The sequence below is a fragment of the Vicugna pacos genome, chromosome 4, assembly GCF_048564905.1.
Source record: "Vicugna pacos chromosome 4, VicPac4, whole genome shotgun sequence".
Classification (NCBI taxonomy): domain Eukaryota; kingdom Metazoa; phylum Chordata; class Mammalia; order Artiodactyla; family Camelidae; genus Vicugna; species Vicugna pacos.
Window position 1 is genome coordinate 69,305,909 of NC_132990.1, and position 16,910 is coordinate 69,322,818.

At 49.6% G+C, this 16,910-nt stretch overlaps 2 protein-coding genes across 4 annotated transcripts in view; one reads left to right on the top strand and one right to left on the bottom strand.

Annotated features, from left to right (window-relative positions):
- Nucleotides 1-81: 81 nt before the first annotated feature.
- On the top strand, nucleotides 82-16,871 carry LOC116280359 (uncharacterized). Of its 2 annotated transcripts, none has more exons than XM_072960097.1 (4): nucleotides 82-665; nucleotides 11,560-11,718; nucleotides 12,229-12,423; nucleotides 12,927-13,478. In XM_072960097.1, the coding sequence occupies exons 1-4, from the start codon at nucleotides 293-295 to the stop codon at nucleotides 12,938-12,940; spliced, it is 741 nt and encodes a 246-aa protein (XP_072816198.1). In that variant the 5' UTR covers nucleotides 82-292; the 3' UTR covers nucleotides 12,941-13,478. The 2 variants fall into 2 exon arrangements, 1 of the variants encoding a protein (XP_072816198.1); XR_012072259.1 differs by lacking the exons at nucleotides 82-665; nucleotides 11,560-11,718; nucleotides 12,229-12,423; nucleotides 12,927-13,478 and adding exons at nucleotides 14,200-14,297; nucleotides 14,408-14,487; nucleotides 15,752-15,843; nucleotides 16,404-16,871.
- Nucleotides 13,179-16,910, bottom strand: part of STRBP (spermatid perinuclear RNA binding protein) — a 113,367-nt gene continuing 109,635 nt past the window's right edge. The window contains exons 18-19 of one of the 2 annotated variants that reach the window (XR_012072258.1): nucleotides 14,115-14,248; nucleotides 13,179-13,420 (exon numbers count right to left, since the gene is read on the bottom strand). Coding sequence is in view for 1 of the 2 variants with exons in the window: in XM_072960096.1 (XP_072816197.1) it covers nucleotides 14,244-14,248 (5 nt within the window). In the remaining variant the exon portion in view is untranslated. Of the gene's footprint in view, nucleotides 13,421-13,555; nucleotides 14,249-16,910 lie in introns of those variants that run through there. The other variant, XM_072960096.1, reaches the window with a different exon arrangement.

Genomic DNA, 16,910 nt, shown 5'->3' on the forward strand with positions numbered 1-16,910 from the left:
GGCAGAGAAGACCACCCTCTGGGCCGTTTAGTAGGTGTGTGTGAGCCTCCAGCGGTGCCTCCCACTCATCCACTCAGACACTTCCGAGCAGCCAAGATGTGCCAGGCCTGTGGGGTGAGAGGAGATGCAGGCTTTGTCCTCTGGGAGGCTTGTGCCTGCGCCTCCATGAGCACTGCCCCTCTGTGAGAAATAACCGGTGAGATACGATCTGTGTATTTGGGTTGAGGGAAGTCTTTACAGGAGTTAAGGGTATGGTAAGACCTTGAAAGACAAAGCATCTCACCAGGCAGAGATGGGAGGGATTCCAGGCCCAACTGTGAACATGAGGGGAAAACAGCTAAAGAGCAGAAAAGCAAAGTACCCAAAGTCCACTTATGTTCTGTTAAACCTTTCAGGAAAAGTGGTGGGATGGCCAGCTTCATCTTTGAGAAAGCCCCTTTCTTCGGTTCACTGGTGGTCCTCACATTATGGCACCACAGGGACGAGGCTCCCAGACCCTCTGCCATCCTTTACCACCTCATCCCCTTTCTCTGCAGCAGGAAGAAGAGCAATGCTTCCCCAACTCTACAGGTCCCCTCCTTGCTTGACCTGCCCTCCAGGACCCCCCTACACCCAGCCTTTCGATGGAAGCGGGCCGAGATGCAGGCCCCGACGAGGGGAAGGTGGTGAGTGAGTTGCCCTGAAGCAGGGTGGGGGCAGCCAAGGGCCCGGCTGTGGCAGGTGCTCTGCAGAGGCCAGGGCAGGGGCTCCAGGGCACATTTAGGATCCCTTTGCCACTCACAGGCTGGAGGGCGTATTTATGGGACCCACATTCTTGGTCAACTGGGGAAAGAGTGAGTCCAGAAGGGCCAGCCTGCTCTGCTCTAGGCTTTTCCAGGCCCGAGGTCCCAGAGTTAAGGAGTGCAGGGAGTGAGGGCGGCAGTTCTCATCCTGGCAGCTGTGCCCTGCATGGGGGAAGGCACCCACAGCCAGTCAGCCTTGGCACACAGGCCTAATGTGATTCAGAAAAGCTCCTGCTTACAGGGAGGTCCCCTGTTCTTTGGAGACCCAGACTGAGAAGGACTGTGACACTGGAGGCCAAGTGCACTAACAGGTGTGCGGGGCCCTGTGGGAACAAGGAGGGGGTGTGTAATGACAAGGGAGGCAAGTGGGAGTGACCGTTTACTGCACTGATGGTGAGGGGAGTTGCTGGTTAGAGAGGCAAGAAGACAGCGTTTGGGTGGAAGACACAGTCATGAGCACTGTAGTCTGAGTGAGGTGGGTGATGGGAGGCGAGGCTAGGTAGTTAGGCTGAGGCATCCAGGCCAAGGAGTTTGATGGTAAAACTGGAGAGAGATTTTAAGCCAACTTGCTTTAAGAAAAACTAATAACTTTGGGAAACTCCTTGTCAGTCCCCTAGGAAGAAAGGAGTCTGAAGAGAGGTGATGGAGTAGGGCAGCCACATTTGGGGAAAACTCCTGGAGAATCAATGAGAGTTGATGAGAGGAAGAGGAGGCCACAGCAGGAAGGTAAATGCAGCTTTCGGGGTGTGGCTCTGTGGCAGTCTGGGAAACACAGGCTGGAGGTGGCAGCACCTGCAGACCCTTGGGGGTTGTGTGGGCCTCGCTGCTGTAGGTTTATGAGCCCTAGGAGTTAAGTCATGTCCTCCCCCGGCTTGAAAGTAAAAGTGAAAAGACTTGCCCATGATCACAAGATCTGGGGTTTCTACCAGGTGCCACCACCTCCACCTCCTCTCCCAGGGCCCCAAAGCAAGAACTGGCTGCTCCCTGTGAGCCAGCCTGGCCAGCTCTGCTGCAGTCCGTGCTGGTGTGGTGGTAAGTCTAGCGAAGGGTGTGCAGGGAAGGCAAGCCAGAGTCAGAACACACCCGGAGCCTTTGTGCACTTACCTGGGGGCCGGCAGCAGCAGGCCCTGGCCTGGCTCCCTCTAAGACCCCCTCCCTGGGGTGGGCTGAGGCCTTACCGTGGTCTTAGGCTCTGAGTTACTGGGGCAGCTGGGCTGCAAGACCCTTGCAGGGAAGGAGCAGTAGGAAGGGCTTCGGCTTTTGTTTTCAAATTGCTGCTGCCATTTAGTAGAAGGTCTGCTCCCTTGGGCAAGTACCTTCATCTCTGAGCATTCGTGTCCTGATCTGTAGTGTCTGGGTCATGCCAACCCTGGGTGGTGGGTGTCAGGACAAGAGTGAGGTAGGTGTGCGAAGAGCATCTGGTAAATTCTAAGCTGAGGATTCCTTCAGCAGTCACTCAGCATCCCCAGCTCACCACTCACTGCGCCAGGATGCCAGGTCGAAGTTGCAGGTCTAGTAAACTTTTTGTACTATTAGCAGAGAAGCAGGGTTCCAAGGACCGTAAACAGGGATGGGAATTAGGCCTTGGCTCCTCATCCCTTTGCTTGAAGGGAAGATCCTACCACATGTACTGAGGTAGAGTGTCCTCAGGGCCAGGAAAGTGCTTCTGCACTTGACCCTGTCATCAGTCAAGAGCCTTCTCTTGACCACAGTAAGTCCTTGCACAGAACAGTTCAGCCCATTGCTGTTGAAGACAGAAGCGTTTATTTCTATTCATCCAAAAGGGGGAAATGCAACATGTCAGGGCATTACAAACTTCAGCAGCCAGACAAGAGGGTCAGTCTATTGCAAGAGTCCAACACAGTGCAGAGGATCCCCAGTGTGGGCGCGGCCTGTGGGAGTCGGGGTGCAGAGCGTCCCTGTAGATGAAGAAGGCCAGGCATCTGGGCGAGGCACTGGGGACAGTCCACATATGCAGGCTGCTGCTGCAACCACGCCGAAGGTTTAAAGTTCAGTCCTGCGTGCAATCACTGCCCCAGAGGGGGAGGACAATCCATGGTGGCAGCGGTCTCCGTTGTCATTTAACATAGTACACAACACAGAGTTACTGCCGAGGGCTTTGCAATGCAAAATAATGCTATTTACACTTGCGTATTCAGAAAAAACACAGTAAACAGATACAGATAGGTACTCAAGTAGATTTCTAAAAACTACCTTGGCCATCACCAGAGTGAGAATAAGCTACAGCCAGGAGTCCAATGCCGTGTGTGTAACCGTGCAGTAGGGAAAGGTTTTCTACCCACAGCTACACTTGGCCTTCTCTCTCCATGCCTCCTGAGCCCCCATCCGGGGGCTGAGGAAAGGCTAAGACTGAGCAGGGCCCCCTCACTCCTCATGAGGTCTAGACTGGCCGCCTCCTGCCTCCCTCCCAGACGGTGAGTTCTGCTTGGAATGGGTGAGAGGCCAGTCTTAGAGGCTGCTCTCCAAGAACACTACAGGGCAGGTAGAGCAGGACACCCCTACCCCAGTGCACCCTGCCAAGAGCACCCTTGGGACCAGGCCCATCAACCGCATTATTCCTGAAAGTGCCCCACCCCAGTTAGAGCTGCCTCAGGAGATTTGTCTTCCTGAAGGTGTGGCTGGGCCCCAACCAGCCACTTACCAAGGACAAAGGTTCAGCACAAGCCAGATGGTCCCTGGTAAAAGGCCTGAGTTTACAGATACTTTGGGGAAAATGGGATAAACACTGCTAAAGGCTGAAGTAAATGAAGTCTTCCCAAGGCAGGTGACTCACTAGAAGACAAGGAGGGACAGAGGCAGAGGAATCCCACCTCGACCAGGCACTCCCTTTGCCGCCTCAAGCCCCTGCCCCAAAAAGGAAGTCCATCTGGAGGCTGGAGACAGCTCACAAGCCAGCCAGAGCCACACCCGATTCCTGGGAGATGCAGAAAATAAGGCCCCAGTCAGGAGCCCTGAGGATGCCTGCTGTTTGAGAACCTACCACATTACGTGAATGAGGGAATAAGCAGTACTCAGTGTCTCCTCTAAGAGGTAGGGGTGCAGTGTGAACCCCGCCTGACTGCACAGGGCTGGTCTGAGCACGAGATGCCGCTGTGGTCAGGAAAGGGAAGCGTGTGGTGCCAGCGCTCCTGGCCTGGCAGGTTAGAGAAGAGGTATTGGGACCCAGGGCTTGCCCGACTAAATTCTAAACCGTGCCTCGTGTGTGGGTGGTCACCACCACCTGTGGGTCAGGGCCACAGCCCAAGGGGGCTGGTGAGGTGGTGGAGGCGGCTTACAGAGCAACACAAGTGTGTCAAGGAAGGGAGCGGATCTGGATCAGCGTTGTCTTGCCACTGACCCACCAAACCATAGCTCCTTCAGCCCCAGGTGTTTGTGAGCAGCAGGGGCCCGTTTCTCGGGAGGAGAGGCACGGCGCTCAGCCTGGAAGTGCAGTGAGCTCAAGCCGTGCAGAAGGGAAGTAGGGGGAAGGCTGGACGCTGAAGATGCAGCTGTCTTTATAAACTACACGTGGACAAAGGCCTTCTTAAAGCCAGTGGTCTTAGCTGTCTGAAACTCCTCCGTGACTCACTTCCAGGAACAAGGGAAAAAAAAACTGGCTTCCCAGAACAGTAGAAATATTTAGGTAAGAATCAAAGAGAAAAACTCCCCTGTTACCCTGAGCAGGAACATGAGACAGATGGCATTGAGCTTATGACCGTGGGCGGGGGCCAGGCTCGAGCTCCAGAAGGGACCATGGTGCCCTGCAGACAAGAGCCTCCCGGAGAGGCCAGAGCCGCAGCACAGGCCGGGCTGCCTGATGGGACCACACCTGGCTTCACAGGTCGGCCCGACCTCCGTCCGCGCCCGGCTTGCCTTTGTCCTTTCCCTTTCAAGAGCCCAGAAGACACAAGGAGCGCGCCTTAGAGACGGGAAGTGACGCACCTGCTGTCATCCTAAGAGCCCCCTGCCCCAGGCAGCAGAATGCAGAGGCCCGTTCCCCAAGAGAACAGGAGCTGGACGAGCCCAGTGACAGCATGTGTGCCCTGGAGCCGCAGCTCCTCCTCCCACAGCCCCCGCCTGTGGACGAGACACGACCTCACTCAGAACAGCCGATTCCCTAAGGTTTGAGAGATTCCCTACCTAGCACCCCACCACCCTCCCAGGTCCCCCTCCCCACGTCCGCCCCACGACTCGGGGCCGGGGCCGCACCAAATCCCTCAGCCCCTCGCTCCCCGGAGGACCCGTGTCTGCAGCCCGGTGCTGCCAGAGCTGCCCTGGTTGAGCCTCCTGTGAAGCTGCCTCCTGTCAGCCTCGGGCCTCAGGCGCCTGCCTTCCCTTCCCTGTGCAGCACGTGATTCTCACCTGCTCCCATAGGCCTGTCAGGGCTCCAAGAAACAGCAGCGCAAGCGGCCCGGCCCTCCCGGCCTCTCTGGACGCTGCACGCACAGCCGGCACCCTCCCCCAACTTCAGGTAAAAGGAGAAAGTTGGCAGCTCACGTCCCTGGAACCTCCCAGGTACTCCGTCAACAGCAGTTCCCTTCACCTGCTGAGAAGCTTTGCTTCGCAGCTGTCGGCTCCCTGCATCTCTGAAGGCTCTCCTGTGTGCTGGCCACACAGAGGGGAAGCCCGTTCCTAGCACTTTCACCTCCGTACACACTGAGGCCCCGAGCCAGTGTTAGACTTGAGACAGAATGTTTCATCTTCTTGCCCTTCGAAGCTGTCTTCAGTACAGCAAGAGGAGCCTGAAGACGGCAGATTTTATCAGGCTGTCATGTTAAAAAGGTGTGGCACTCCCTGGCCCACTAAGGCCGGTGGCCAGAAAAGCTTCCCAATTCTCTAGGCCTCTTGCCCACTTGAGTGCCAACAGTAGTAACCAAACCCTTGGCTAAAAAGTCAACTGAACTGAAAGATACCATTTGTAACCAAAAACACAGTCTTCAACAACCAGAGGATACTCCCCAAAATGCATCTGTGATCACTGCCGTCCTGAGCACAAACAACCCTCTGGCCAAGAACACAGCCCACACTCCTCAGCTCCCAGGCTGGGCCCAACTCGCCCGTGCAGCCCGCCGTCCTCTACACAGCTGCCCCCTGCCCGGCTCTCCCGCTTCACCCTCGGCCACGCCTCAGCCCCGTCCTGTAGTTCCCTCTTCAGCCACCTGCTCCCTCAGTGCCCACCTCTCACTCAAAACCTAGGGACCTTACGGGCAAGGACTGCACCTTCCTCATCCTCATGGCTCACACAGGACAGATGCTCAGGAAGCCTTTGTGGAAAGATAGGTGGTCCGTGCAGCAGACAGGAGGAAGTGTCCAGTCACGACTAAGCCAGAGGGCGAGTAATCACAGCCTGAGGCAGGAATCGGCAAAGTATGGCCCACCTATACTTACACCTGTTCAGTAAGTGAAGCCTTTCAGTCCACAGCAACACTCGTTGTCTTTATGCACTGCCTCTGGCCACTCTGGTGCCCCGAGGGCAGAGCTGAGTAGCTGTGACAAAGCAAATGGGCCATGAACCTGAAAAATTTACTGCCTAGACTTTCCAAGACAGTTTGCTGACACCAGGTCCAAGGCAGCATTCCCATGTTTTTCCACACTGTGACTCACATGGAGGTGGTATGTGTGTGGCCTGCTGGTGTAAACAGGGCCGCTCACAGAGACACCAAGGGCTGAGGGGATCAGTGTCTTGGTGCACCTGTTCAGAGCTCTGACTTGAAGGCTCAAAACCACCTTAGCCCTGGTCTCCAGCAGAGCTACAGAAATACCGACATGGGAAAACCGCCCACCCCCGCCCAACCCCCAGCGATGACTCCTGGGTCTCCCTGCCCCCCTATTCAGGATGAGCCAGAGGGGGCAGGATAGACACAAAATTGAAGCCCAAAGCAAATTCTCTAGCAGTCTTAGTTTCACCTTTTCCCACTCCTTAAAGTACTCTGTAAAGCAAGTCTACATCTTCACGCTGGCTAAAGACCCTGTAGTACCAGTGAATCCAACGAGCTCCAACACTTGCCCAGGTAAAAAAGCCAAAACATTACTTCTTTAAAAAGCAGAAGGCCTCTGTGTGAATGAACACCCAGTGCCTGTCACTCTCTGACTGGCAAGCTCAGCAGAGCAGAAACCACCTACTGAACAGTGGTCTGGGAGTGCCTGGGCAGGGCCCTGTCCTGTCCCCTTGATGGGCGTGGGGTACCTGTGGGTCCCGGACCCCACACCCTTCTCCCTGCCTCTGGTCTTTCCCCATCCAACTGTCCAAATCGACCCTCCAGAATTCTCTCACCATTTAGGAAAATGGTAATCACTGAAGGGCACAGCACCCAAGGCTTGTCACATAGTGGCCCCAAACTGCACACCTCATCTGCTACCTCCCCGTCCTAACCATACCGGTTCCCAGGTTCCCATTAACAAGCACCTTCACACTGTCCCGAGAGTCCATTCCCTTCTATGCACACCACACTCCCCCTTGAAATCTGACCACCCTGCTGGGCAAACTCCTACCAGCTATGGTGCCAGTTTCAACAGGAAGCCTTGGCCACGTCCATCGGAGCCCCTGTAACTGAGTCACTCAGTTCTAAGTCTTCTCTCGCACGCCAGTCTCTTCACAGGGCCGGCTCCTCTCCTGGACTGAATGGGAGACCTCAGCACAGGAGGTGGGCTTTCTGGTTCTGTTCAAGGCCCGAGCATCCCGTCCCTTTCCTATGTGCTCCTTCTTGGTCAGTGGTTTCACCTTCCCTTCTACTCGGTCGCCTAAGCTGGAAATCCTGACGTTTTCAGCTGCTTATTCTCCCCCAGCAGAGAACCTGGTTAACGTTAACGTAGGTGAAGGTGAATGTTTCAAGAAATCCATGTGACCAACATGAGAGACGTGGTCTTGGCAGTGTCACCAATCATAAGTGTTTTGTGTGAACCAACGTTCCATGGTAGAATTTCCTCTGCAGTCTGCTAACAGCTGGCTTCTTGCTTGAACACTCTCGGTAACGTGGGGCTCACTTCTCACCACACCTGCTCCATGAAGGCAGCCCAGTTCCTCAAGAGAGGCACACTTTAGCTCAAGCTGCCCAACTTGCTGTACTATAACTATCTTTTCCCTTCTGGAACCGCGTACAAGTAAATATAACCCTTCAGAATAGCAGAGGGAAAGGTCGTGATCTCTCCAGCTCTCCCCTTCCCCAGCTTCAACCCATCTCGTTTTGAAGTACTTCCAGCTTTTCCGAGTTGCCCAGGCAGCACCTTCCAGATGATGTATGTGGAAGGAGTGGTCCCTCCCAGACGATGTCCACCTTATTTCCCTTCATGGAGCCTCCAAGGGCGTGAAGGATGTTCGAAAGCTGAGCAACTGCTGAGGCCATCTACGTGACGACGGGTCCGCCGAGCCCCTAGCAGCAGTGCTCCGGGAGGCGTGTGACTGGGAGGGCAACCCCTCTGGTTAGAGCACATAATGAAGGCCTCGCCAGGAACAGACGACAGCCTCCAACCAGAACGTGGATGAGGCTCGGTGCAAAGAAGCCCGCTTCCAGCAGCACATCCCTGCCCTGCCTCCCCACCACCCGAGGACCTGTCCACCAGCAACTACTAGTTTGCACTTTATCACACAGTTCAGTTATAGTACAGAAAGGTGGTCTGTGGGAACAGACCCACCTGTGCAGCTGGAGGGGAAAAAATAAAATAAAAACAGGCATCCCAACCCAAGTCACCTGGCCCTGGAGCCAGCTAACAGTTCTTCTAAAGGAGCCAGAAAAGAACAGAATGAGCCTGAAGTCTCGTTTCTTCTTCTTCCCTCAGTGGGAGTAGGGGGGAGAGACAGGTTGGTTGTATGTTTTGTTTCAGACTACACAGGATATATCCCAGAAGTCTAGAAGAAAGGTAAGTAGAATGCACCATAAAGAGGAGGGGAAACTGTTGCCAGTTTTGGAAAACAGGACAGGCAGCAAGTCCAGACTGAACACAAGCCTCTACTGGTGAGCGCAGCGCTCTCAGAACAAGGTGGCGGGGGGGCTCAGCCACATACGAGCTGTGTAATTTTGGGCAAGTCATTTCGTTCAAGCCTCTATTTCCTCATCTGTAAAATTTCTAGATTCCCACAGTTGTGGTGGAGTTCAAATCTCATCCCTAAGAAAGAGCTTCTGTTAGAATGCAATTTCTTCTGTGTGGTTAAAAACTTACTCATTAGGAGCCACAGTGTTTTGCCACAAATCAGCTGGGTGGTTTGGAGAGGTCTCTGGGCTTCAATTTTCTTGTCCATGGAGTGGGAACCACTCCTGCGTTGCTGTTCTCCAAATGGGGCCATTGGAGCAGGGAACGTGGTGCTGGCCGGGCAAGGGCTCTGCTGGTGTGCCCAGCACGCGCAGGCACCCCTCTCCCTCATGCACAAGCCACTGCTCGGGAACTTACACTACCCGTCTTTAGGAGAAGGGTCCCTCCTCCTGTTCCCCTCCAGGATTACAGCAGGTCGCTAAGGAAAAATGGCAGGTTGCCAAGGATGATGACGACTTGGGGTTAGGGAGGAATATCTTCCCCTGAAGATTGTGCGTCCATCCCCACCCCCACCCCCACCTAACCCGACGTAGAGACCCAGCCGGGACTGACCAGCGGAGGACCCGGCAGAGCTGAGGAAGCCTGCTAGTCCCAGGCTGGCAGCCTCCCCTGAAGCCGAGTCCAGGGCACACTCCTGGCAAGCAGAGCAGGCCGCTGCAATCTGCCCCACACCCGTCTCTGCTCAGCACTTGCACCCGAACCTGGGCTGCCCCCTTCCTTCTACCCAGTGAGCCAAAGCCTTCCAGCTTTCCTTCAGTCTTGCTCAAATCTTTGAAGACATCCCCAGTCTCAGGCCAGAGAGCATGTACTTAAGCCTTAGCTAACTGAAAACACACACCTCGATTTCTCAGTGATGTTCAAACGGAAAAACAAGCTTCAAATACAAAAACTGCCTCTGTTTATACAGCCACATCCTGGTCTCCCAGTCCACCTTCCCAGTTTGTTCATCTTTTCCAAACGCTCTAGAAGAGAACAGCCCTATTTTAGGCCAGGATATCTGGTCTAAAATGACCTCAAGTCAGAAGGCCTAGATTCCAGCAAAAGAACCTAGGATTGGCTTGAGTCTGTGAGCTCAAAAGATCCTGTGACAGTCAGGCCGCCGGCTGGTATCCAGGCCTCGCCTCACCACCTGCACGCCGCCTCCCTGCCGCCCGCTGCACCACCTCACCCTCTCTCCAGACTCAGGCCACAGCGCCGCATCGCAGGAAAACCCAGAAACAGCTGGGTTTCATTCTCAACTCCCTTAACTCTCTGGACCTCAGCTTTCTCTATCTAAAATAGGGAGAATACCACCTCCAAGAAGGCTGAGAAGTAAGAATGTCAAGTGCCTGGCACACACAAGACACCCATTTAGGACCTTTCTTCTCTCTATTCCATTCCTGCTTCTTCAGTCTACTGCTGCCACAGCTCAGAATGACCTAAACTGAGGGTCACTCTTAACTACCATGGACACTTAGCTGATGTCTGAATGCAGACGTTCTTCCAAACCACATAAAAGGATCAAGGTAGAAGAAACTGAAACAGCAGAGACTGCCTTCTAGGCAGTGCAAAGAGGGTGTCCTCACAGCAGCAGGCTAATCCCATTACCTCCTGGGGGCCGTAAGCAGCCAAAAAGATGACTCAGGCCCACCTAGCTCCAGCTGGGGTATGCTAATGTGACTCTAAGCTGCCTGGGCAGATGGTGGCAGTCTCCATGCTACCTATCAGCAGAGGCAGCACAGTTTGCAGAAATAGCAAAGGTTTTCCAAGAAAGGCCCCAAGACCCTCCTTAGAAAGACCACGTGATTAAAATGTTAACTGATTGGTCGAGACAAAAAGAAAAATATAAAACGAGGTCTTCCCTCAGCCTCGGTTAATGAGAAGGATTTTACTAAACAGCCACAGCTGAGGGAGGAATGGGGTCACTTCTGCCACGACATGGCTTACAAAAATCTCTCTTGGATTTCAGAAAAGCCTCTTGACTATAATAGAAATCTACCTTATTTGCCTTTAAAGGTAACACTCACTCCTTGTCTACACAGTTTTTATAACCTCAGCACATCAGAGGTCACAATCCGTATCCCCACTCAGCTCACCTCCTGCCAGCTGCACACCTTCAGAGGCTCCTGAGGACCACACAGTGTGAGCCAGAGACGGACAGTACGACGCTTACCCCTTACTGACTTCAACCATCTCACTTTTCCTTTTGCTGAAAAGCAACTTCCCAACTGTGTCTAGACAGATAAATGGATAGATGGACAAAGAGAAAAGATGGATGAATGGACAGACAGATACTTTTTTTCCTAAGATTAACAGACAGAATGGAGACCTTATGTGGGGATAAAAAAAATTTTTTCCCCAAGTGTTGCAGCAAACAGAGAAGCATCTGAGTCAGGAGCCTTCTAAGCATACCACCCGGTCTCTCTCTTTTCTGTGGTTTGTAACTTGCTTTCTACCTGCCAGATACTGGTGAGCTCTGAATGTCAGGTTCTAGGGCTGGCTGTAATCAAATGTATATATATATATATTTTTTAACTGATGCACTGGTAGGAAACTTAGAATCAGTAGCTTGATATTCTAAGCTTGGCCTCTTTGCAGTTCTAAGCACAGTTAAATTCCAAAGCAAGTATTATGAACCCCTGGCAGCAGACTGTCCACCAGTTAAACTACCACAGCAGAATCACGAGCATCTTCATGCAGCACAGGTCTGCAGCAACCTCCCATGTCAGCTCTAGCCAAATGTTTGCTTTGTTTCCTGTCTGACCCCCAGATGCAGGAGTCCTCTTCCAAAGCCTGGGGCACCCCAAACCTGTCAACATTAGGGAACCAACACAGCTCCCCACAAGCAGGCCACACATCTGCTTCTCAACTACCTGCCAGCACAGCCTTGCCTCCCCCAACGTGAATTTTGTCACCTCAGCCAACCATGGTAAGAATAGTCAGCATTTACTGAGTACCTACTGTGTACCAGGTACTAGTCAAAGCACTCTGTGTATTAACTCACTCAATTCCCAGGGCCCACAGGAATTTGCTGGATGGAGAGAAATACTCTGGCCCAGATTCCCACATGGTTTCTGTTCTCTATTTCTAGCTGTGCTGTAAAGCTTACATAACCTAATTTGCATTATGGAGTTATTTTTAAAAATCTCCAAAGATCACTGCTTCAAGCATCAATGGAAGCTGTTGGCTCTTACCTAAAATAATAATGTGGGAAAGGATATCTATTCTTACAAGTAACTCAACTTCAATTCTTGACTTAGAACAGTCTTTCTGGAAGATGCTATTAGGAAAGGAAGGGACTTACATAACAAGTACCAGCTCTTGTGTTCTGTAAACAGCTGCTAGAGAAACATATCAACACTGATGGTGTGTAGAGAGTTTCCTGGCTCTGCAGGTGATTGTTTGTTACCCCCACCCCCCGCCCCTTTCCCCCTTCCAGGCCTCCTAGTTAACACTGAGAAATCTGCGGTCACTGGAGGGCAGAGCCTCAGGTGGTTACAGAGTGAGTCTGAACACAACAGAACCTTTCTTGTTGCAGAGGACTTCAGAGGGACCGGCCCCACCCTGGCACCGGCACCAGGGAGGCGCTGGCACATGCTGAACAGGACTTACAGAAAGACCATTCACAGAGCAGGTGGTTTTCAGCTTTAACTGCTCTTAATGCCCCTGACTTTTAGGGCTCTAGTTGTTAGAAATGTAACTGTGTGTGGTGGGGTATCCCTAGTTCCCCCCCTCACTCACTAGTGAAGATGTACCTCCACTGCCATTATTAATGAAATCCAAGGAACAGGGAAGTTATAATGAATGACTGATTATAAGGGTAAAATTCCCCTCATTGATCATCAAAAAATAAGGTATTTAACCACTCCTGCTCTTTGCTGTACTATACAAACTGGGGTATTTGTTACTCATTTCATTCAGTTCACTTACTTGAGCAGAGGTCCATGAACATAAGCCAGAGTTTGTTTTGGGCTCTCAAAACTGCCAGGGAAATATATAAAATGAGTGAATTTCCAAATGATGTCCATCTCAGTGATGGCAGAGGACCCATATTATTACATAATTTATAAATAAACTATTAAACTAAGCTAATTATCTTTTGACATTGCTAATACAATTATTTGTCTCCCAACCTAGGAAATTTACATTAGGCCCAATGCCACTAACAAGGAGACTCTCCCCGGCCTGTTTTACTTGTATCCAGAGAAGAACCTGGCACGTAAGGGGCACTCGGTTGTTTGATCAGGACTGGGATGTACTTGGTACTAGTCAGCTAGACCTCATACAACCTTTTATAGATGCCAAAGCCACATTCGACATACATACAGATTCTGTATGGGAAAAAGTTGTTTCAGCAACCTTCAAAGTTAATAATAAAAAGAAAACTGCTACTTAGAGGCATATGAAACAAAATTCATTTTAATCTGTGTGTGTGTGTGTGTGTGTGTGTGTGTGTGTGTGTGTGTGTGTATCAAATACAACCTTAGCACAGAACATCTAACATACGAAATACACTTATGGGACACACTAAACAAAGCAAATCCTTATTAAAGTATTTGGCCTAACCCTCGTATCTTTTACATGAACTCCATGATGGTTGAATCAGGTGGGAAATAAGTCATCTACCTAACCTGGAAAAGACAAACAAATTGCCTTACGTCTGTTTGGTCTCTGCAGACTGGGTATTTACCATTCTGACTCTTGCCAAAAGTGGTTCTGCAAATACTTAGCTTAACTCAGTCAATTATGTATTTTTCCATAGTTACCTTAATATTTTGGTTTTTTTCATTTTCTATTGCTTTTTTTTTTATGGCTTCTTGCTGCTGTTGTATTAGGACATACAACACAGATCAGAGATATTCATTTCTCAAAGAAGTTTCTCTCCTTGAGAAATTGGCACTTTGATCCCCAGCTTAGGTAACAGCTACATAAATGGACCCACCGGCACTGTTACCAATCTTGCTGCTTATGAAATTCCAGCACTTTGGCCAAAAGAGTGCCCTGACGTGAAAATCCTCTTGGGTGAACACTTCCCACCATCAAATTCTTTTATTTAAACAGATACGTGTGTGTAATTCACATGTGTCATAAGTTTTTGCACATACACACACTTAACTCAGCAAAAGTGAAATGTCTCAAGTAGAAAGTAATTACAAGGGTATTAAAACAAATGCTGAAAATAACTATTTTACATTTAGATCATAAAAATTTTTTAAAGTAACATGACATAAGTCCTAGATCAAATACATCATATATGATTGTCATATATGCATGTTGTGTTCATTGAGTTTTAATTTTCTTTAATCAGAAAATAAAAGAGCTTACCTTTGTATACCGAGACCACGGCTTACAGTCACTATATCTCAGCCTACTTTATACAAGTGATATGGCTACGAAGGTCCGAGGAGAACGAGAATAAAGTGAGATAAACGTGCTGAAAACTGCTTAAAAGTATTAACCTGAAATACACAGAGGGTCCAACACCAGTTTTAAAAATACATTAACGAGGTATTCCCAGCTCTTCAATTAATAACGGTGACTGATTCATGATTTTCAAACATTCACCCAAAATTTAACAAAAGAAGAAAAACAGAATCTATCAGTGGTTTGTTCCCCAGGTCAACAATTTGCGAGAGACTACAGACGACTGCAGGACTGCTCGCTTCACCGCACGTGCGCTGCATCTAGTCAGCGTGAGGTATGTTGGGAACCTGCTGGACCAATTACCTTGCAGAAGAGATGGGGTGCTCCCGCAGCCGGAAGGAACACGGGCTGCGGGCCACATCCCTGGCTGGGTGCCAGCCCCCATGCAAAGAATATGGCTTCAGGGAGGACCCCTATCTCTGAGGAATTATAATAGCACTAACTGATGCAGTCAGGAATGCAACTATTCAATTTATGTGCTAAAAAAGGTAAAAAACTGCCAGAAGATATAGCACAGCTCACACACTAAGTTCTACACTGGTCTGTAAACTCCCTGACAAGAGACTATGCTAGGAGGGGTTAAGTACAGATATTGCTAGGTTTCCAAAGGAAAAGTTTTAAAACAGACACCGTGGCTTTGAGTAAAGTATTGCTCTTCTTTAAAATGCTCAGTCACTGCTTTCCAAAAGAAGGTGTCAGAGTGCTGTGTCTGAAAGCTGGAAAGCCTCAGGGGGTCACATTGCTCTTAAGACCACGACATAGAAATTGCCATTCAAGCCAGACAACCTGATGGTTCTAGAAGTCAGAGAAGAAATCTTGAGGGCCCAAGTGAATAATAAATGGTGCGACGCTCAGAGGCTGGCAATAGGGGCTGTCAATGAAAAAACCACCTACAGTGGAGAAAAGAGCAGAGAAGCAAAACTCTGTGTTAATTTCAGAGAATTTGGTGAAGCCAAAAGCTTCATTTATATTTCTCTGCCCTTTCAGCTGTAAGTGGAATTTTCATTACAAAATGGAGGGGTGGGAAGGGCAAAGGGGGGAGGGGGACACTTAATTCATTACAAAATTTAAACAGTTCAACTTGCATGGTTACCACTTCTAACAAAGGACTGACAGCTCAATTATTTTAAGTAAAGCAGAGAAATGTAAAAGTTTGCAGCAACTGGGCAGGTTTACAACATGGTTAGTAACTTCCAACAAACAACAAAATTAAAAAGAAAAAAAAAAAAGACTTGGTAGAAACCATTTGAAATGACTGCCATCATGTTGGAAAACAGCACAGCTCCCTTGTCGCCATTATAGAGGGGTTGAGTTATGACACTGAGTCAGCTACTTCAGAAGAATTTTCTAAAGAGAAATCTCCAGAGAGATTCCAACTTGGAATGCAAATTTGACAATTTCAAATAACAATACAGCTGCAGCTGCCAATTAATAGTATTCCAAAAACATAGAGGGCTGTTGTAAATATTTAATTAATAAAAACTGGGCACTACCAGCCATGCTTTTTCTTCTCAGTGATGGCTCTGTTTCATCCATAGGTCAGCAAAACAAGTCAATGAGACATGAAAACTCCCAGCTGAGATGGGGCCCTCTTATGTACGTCTAGCCACTAATACACAGAATGAGAATGGTAAGTTCACAGCTACTTCCAGCAAGTGATGAGGTTTTATTAAAGTATCACCCACCACTGATAAAGACAAAAGGTCAAGGAGCAGGAGTAACGAACAAGCCATTGTGCAAAATACATGTATCTGAGAAGTAACACTAACATTTGTTTTAAATTGCCCATTTCGTCCTCATTTGGCGGTCCCACAGAAATCTGGTACATCAGTTTGCTGTGTTTTGTGAAGCCCATTCTCAACAATGGGCACTGTTCAGCTCCAAAAAACAGAATTGAAAAAAGAGGAAAGCTAATTCATACTAAAAATGGACATTTTTTAGACACAGCAACTCGTAAATATCGACCTGGGACCGCACTGCTGCCCTCATGGGGGTGAGTACCGTAATGAAACCATTACCTTCTAGTAACATCATCGGCTTTCCAAACAAGGTGAGAATGCACGTGGGAGACTTAGGTCTGCACCCTTCACAGAACAGCACAATGTTACCGACTGATCACTTTTCACCAGCTTCATCAGGTGTCTTAAAAATAAATGCTGACCCATGGCTGAAACCTGTCACTTTTCACAGCAGCACTCAACAAGAACCGGGACAATCGAAGAGCAAGTTTTTATGGGGACCCTGTTGCTGCTTTAGATTCTGATGTAATTGAAGAGGATAAGAGACCCTTCAATGAATCCCAGAAAAATCACTAATCTTCTGTCTACATGAAAAAAGCCAGGGAGTGAACACAGTATCTTACAGAGTGAAGAAGGCCACAAGAACAAGAGAGGGTGATTGATTGATTAATTTATTATTTTTTTTAAAACTTGGAAATTCGGAAACTAAAATAATCACATTCCTCCTTCCCCATCTCTGGATAGTGCCATCATCTGAATAAGCAATGCTTGGACAACAGAATATACCTTTATCACGGGGATGCCCTCGGACAGCAGGAGTGCAGAGGGCTTACAAAGGAAGTAGACTGACTCAGACTAACAATCGCCTTTACTTTGTTTTAGCAGTTTGCTTACAAATGAATGGGTTTCTAGGGCTAAGTTATTATTAGTTTTCAATTCTTTATAATTTGATACCAAA

Bases quoted from the DNA above. Each gene is read 5' to 3' on its own strand.
- LOC116280359 (XM_072960097.1), top strand. From the start codon at position 293: ATGGGAGGGATTCCAGGCCCAACTGTGAACATGAGGGGAAAACAGCTA. The intron at 666-11,559 runs GTGAGTGAGTTG...TCTGACCCCCAG, and splicing joins GCCCCGACGAGGGGAAGGTG to ATGCAGGAGTCCTCTTCCAA. The intron at 11,719-12,228 runs GTAAGAATAGTC...TCCCCCTTCCAG, and splicing joins TGTCACCTCAGCCAACCATG to GCCTCCTAGTTAACACTGAG.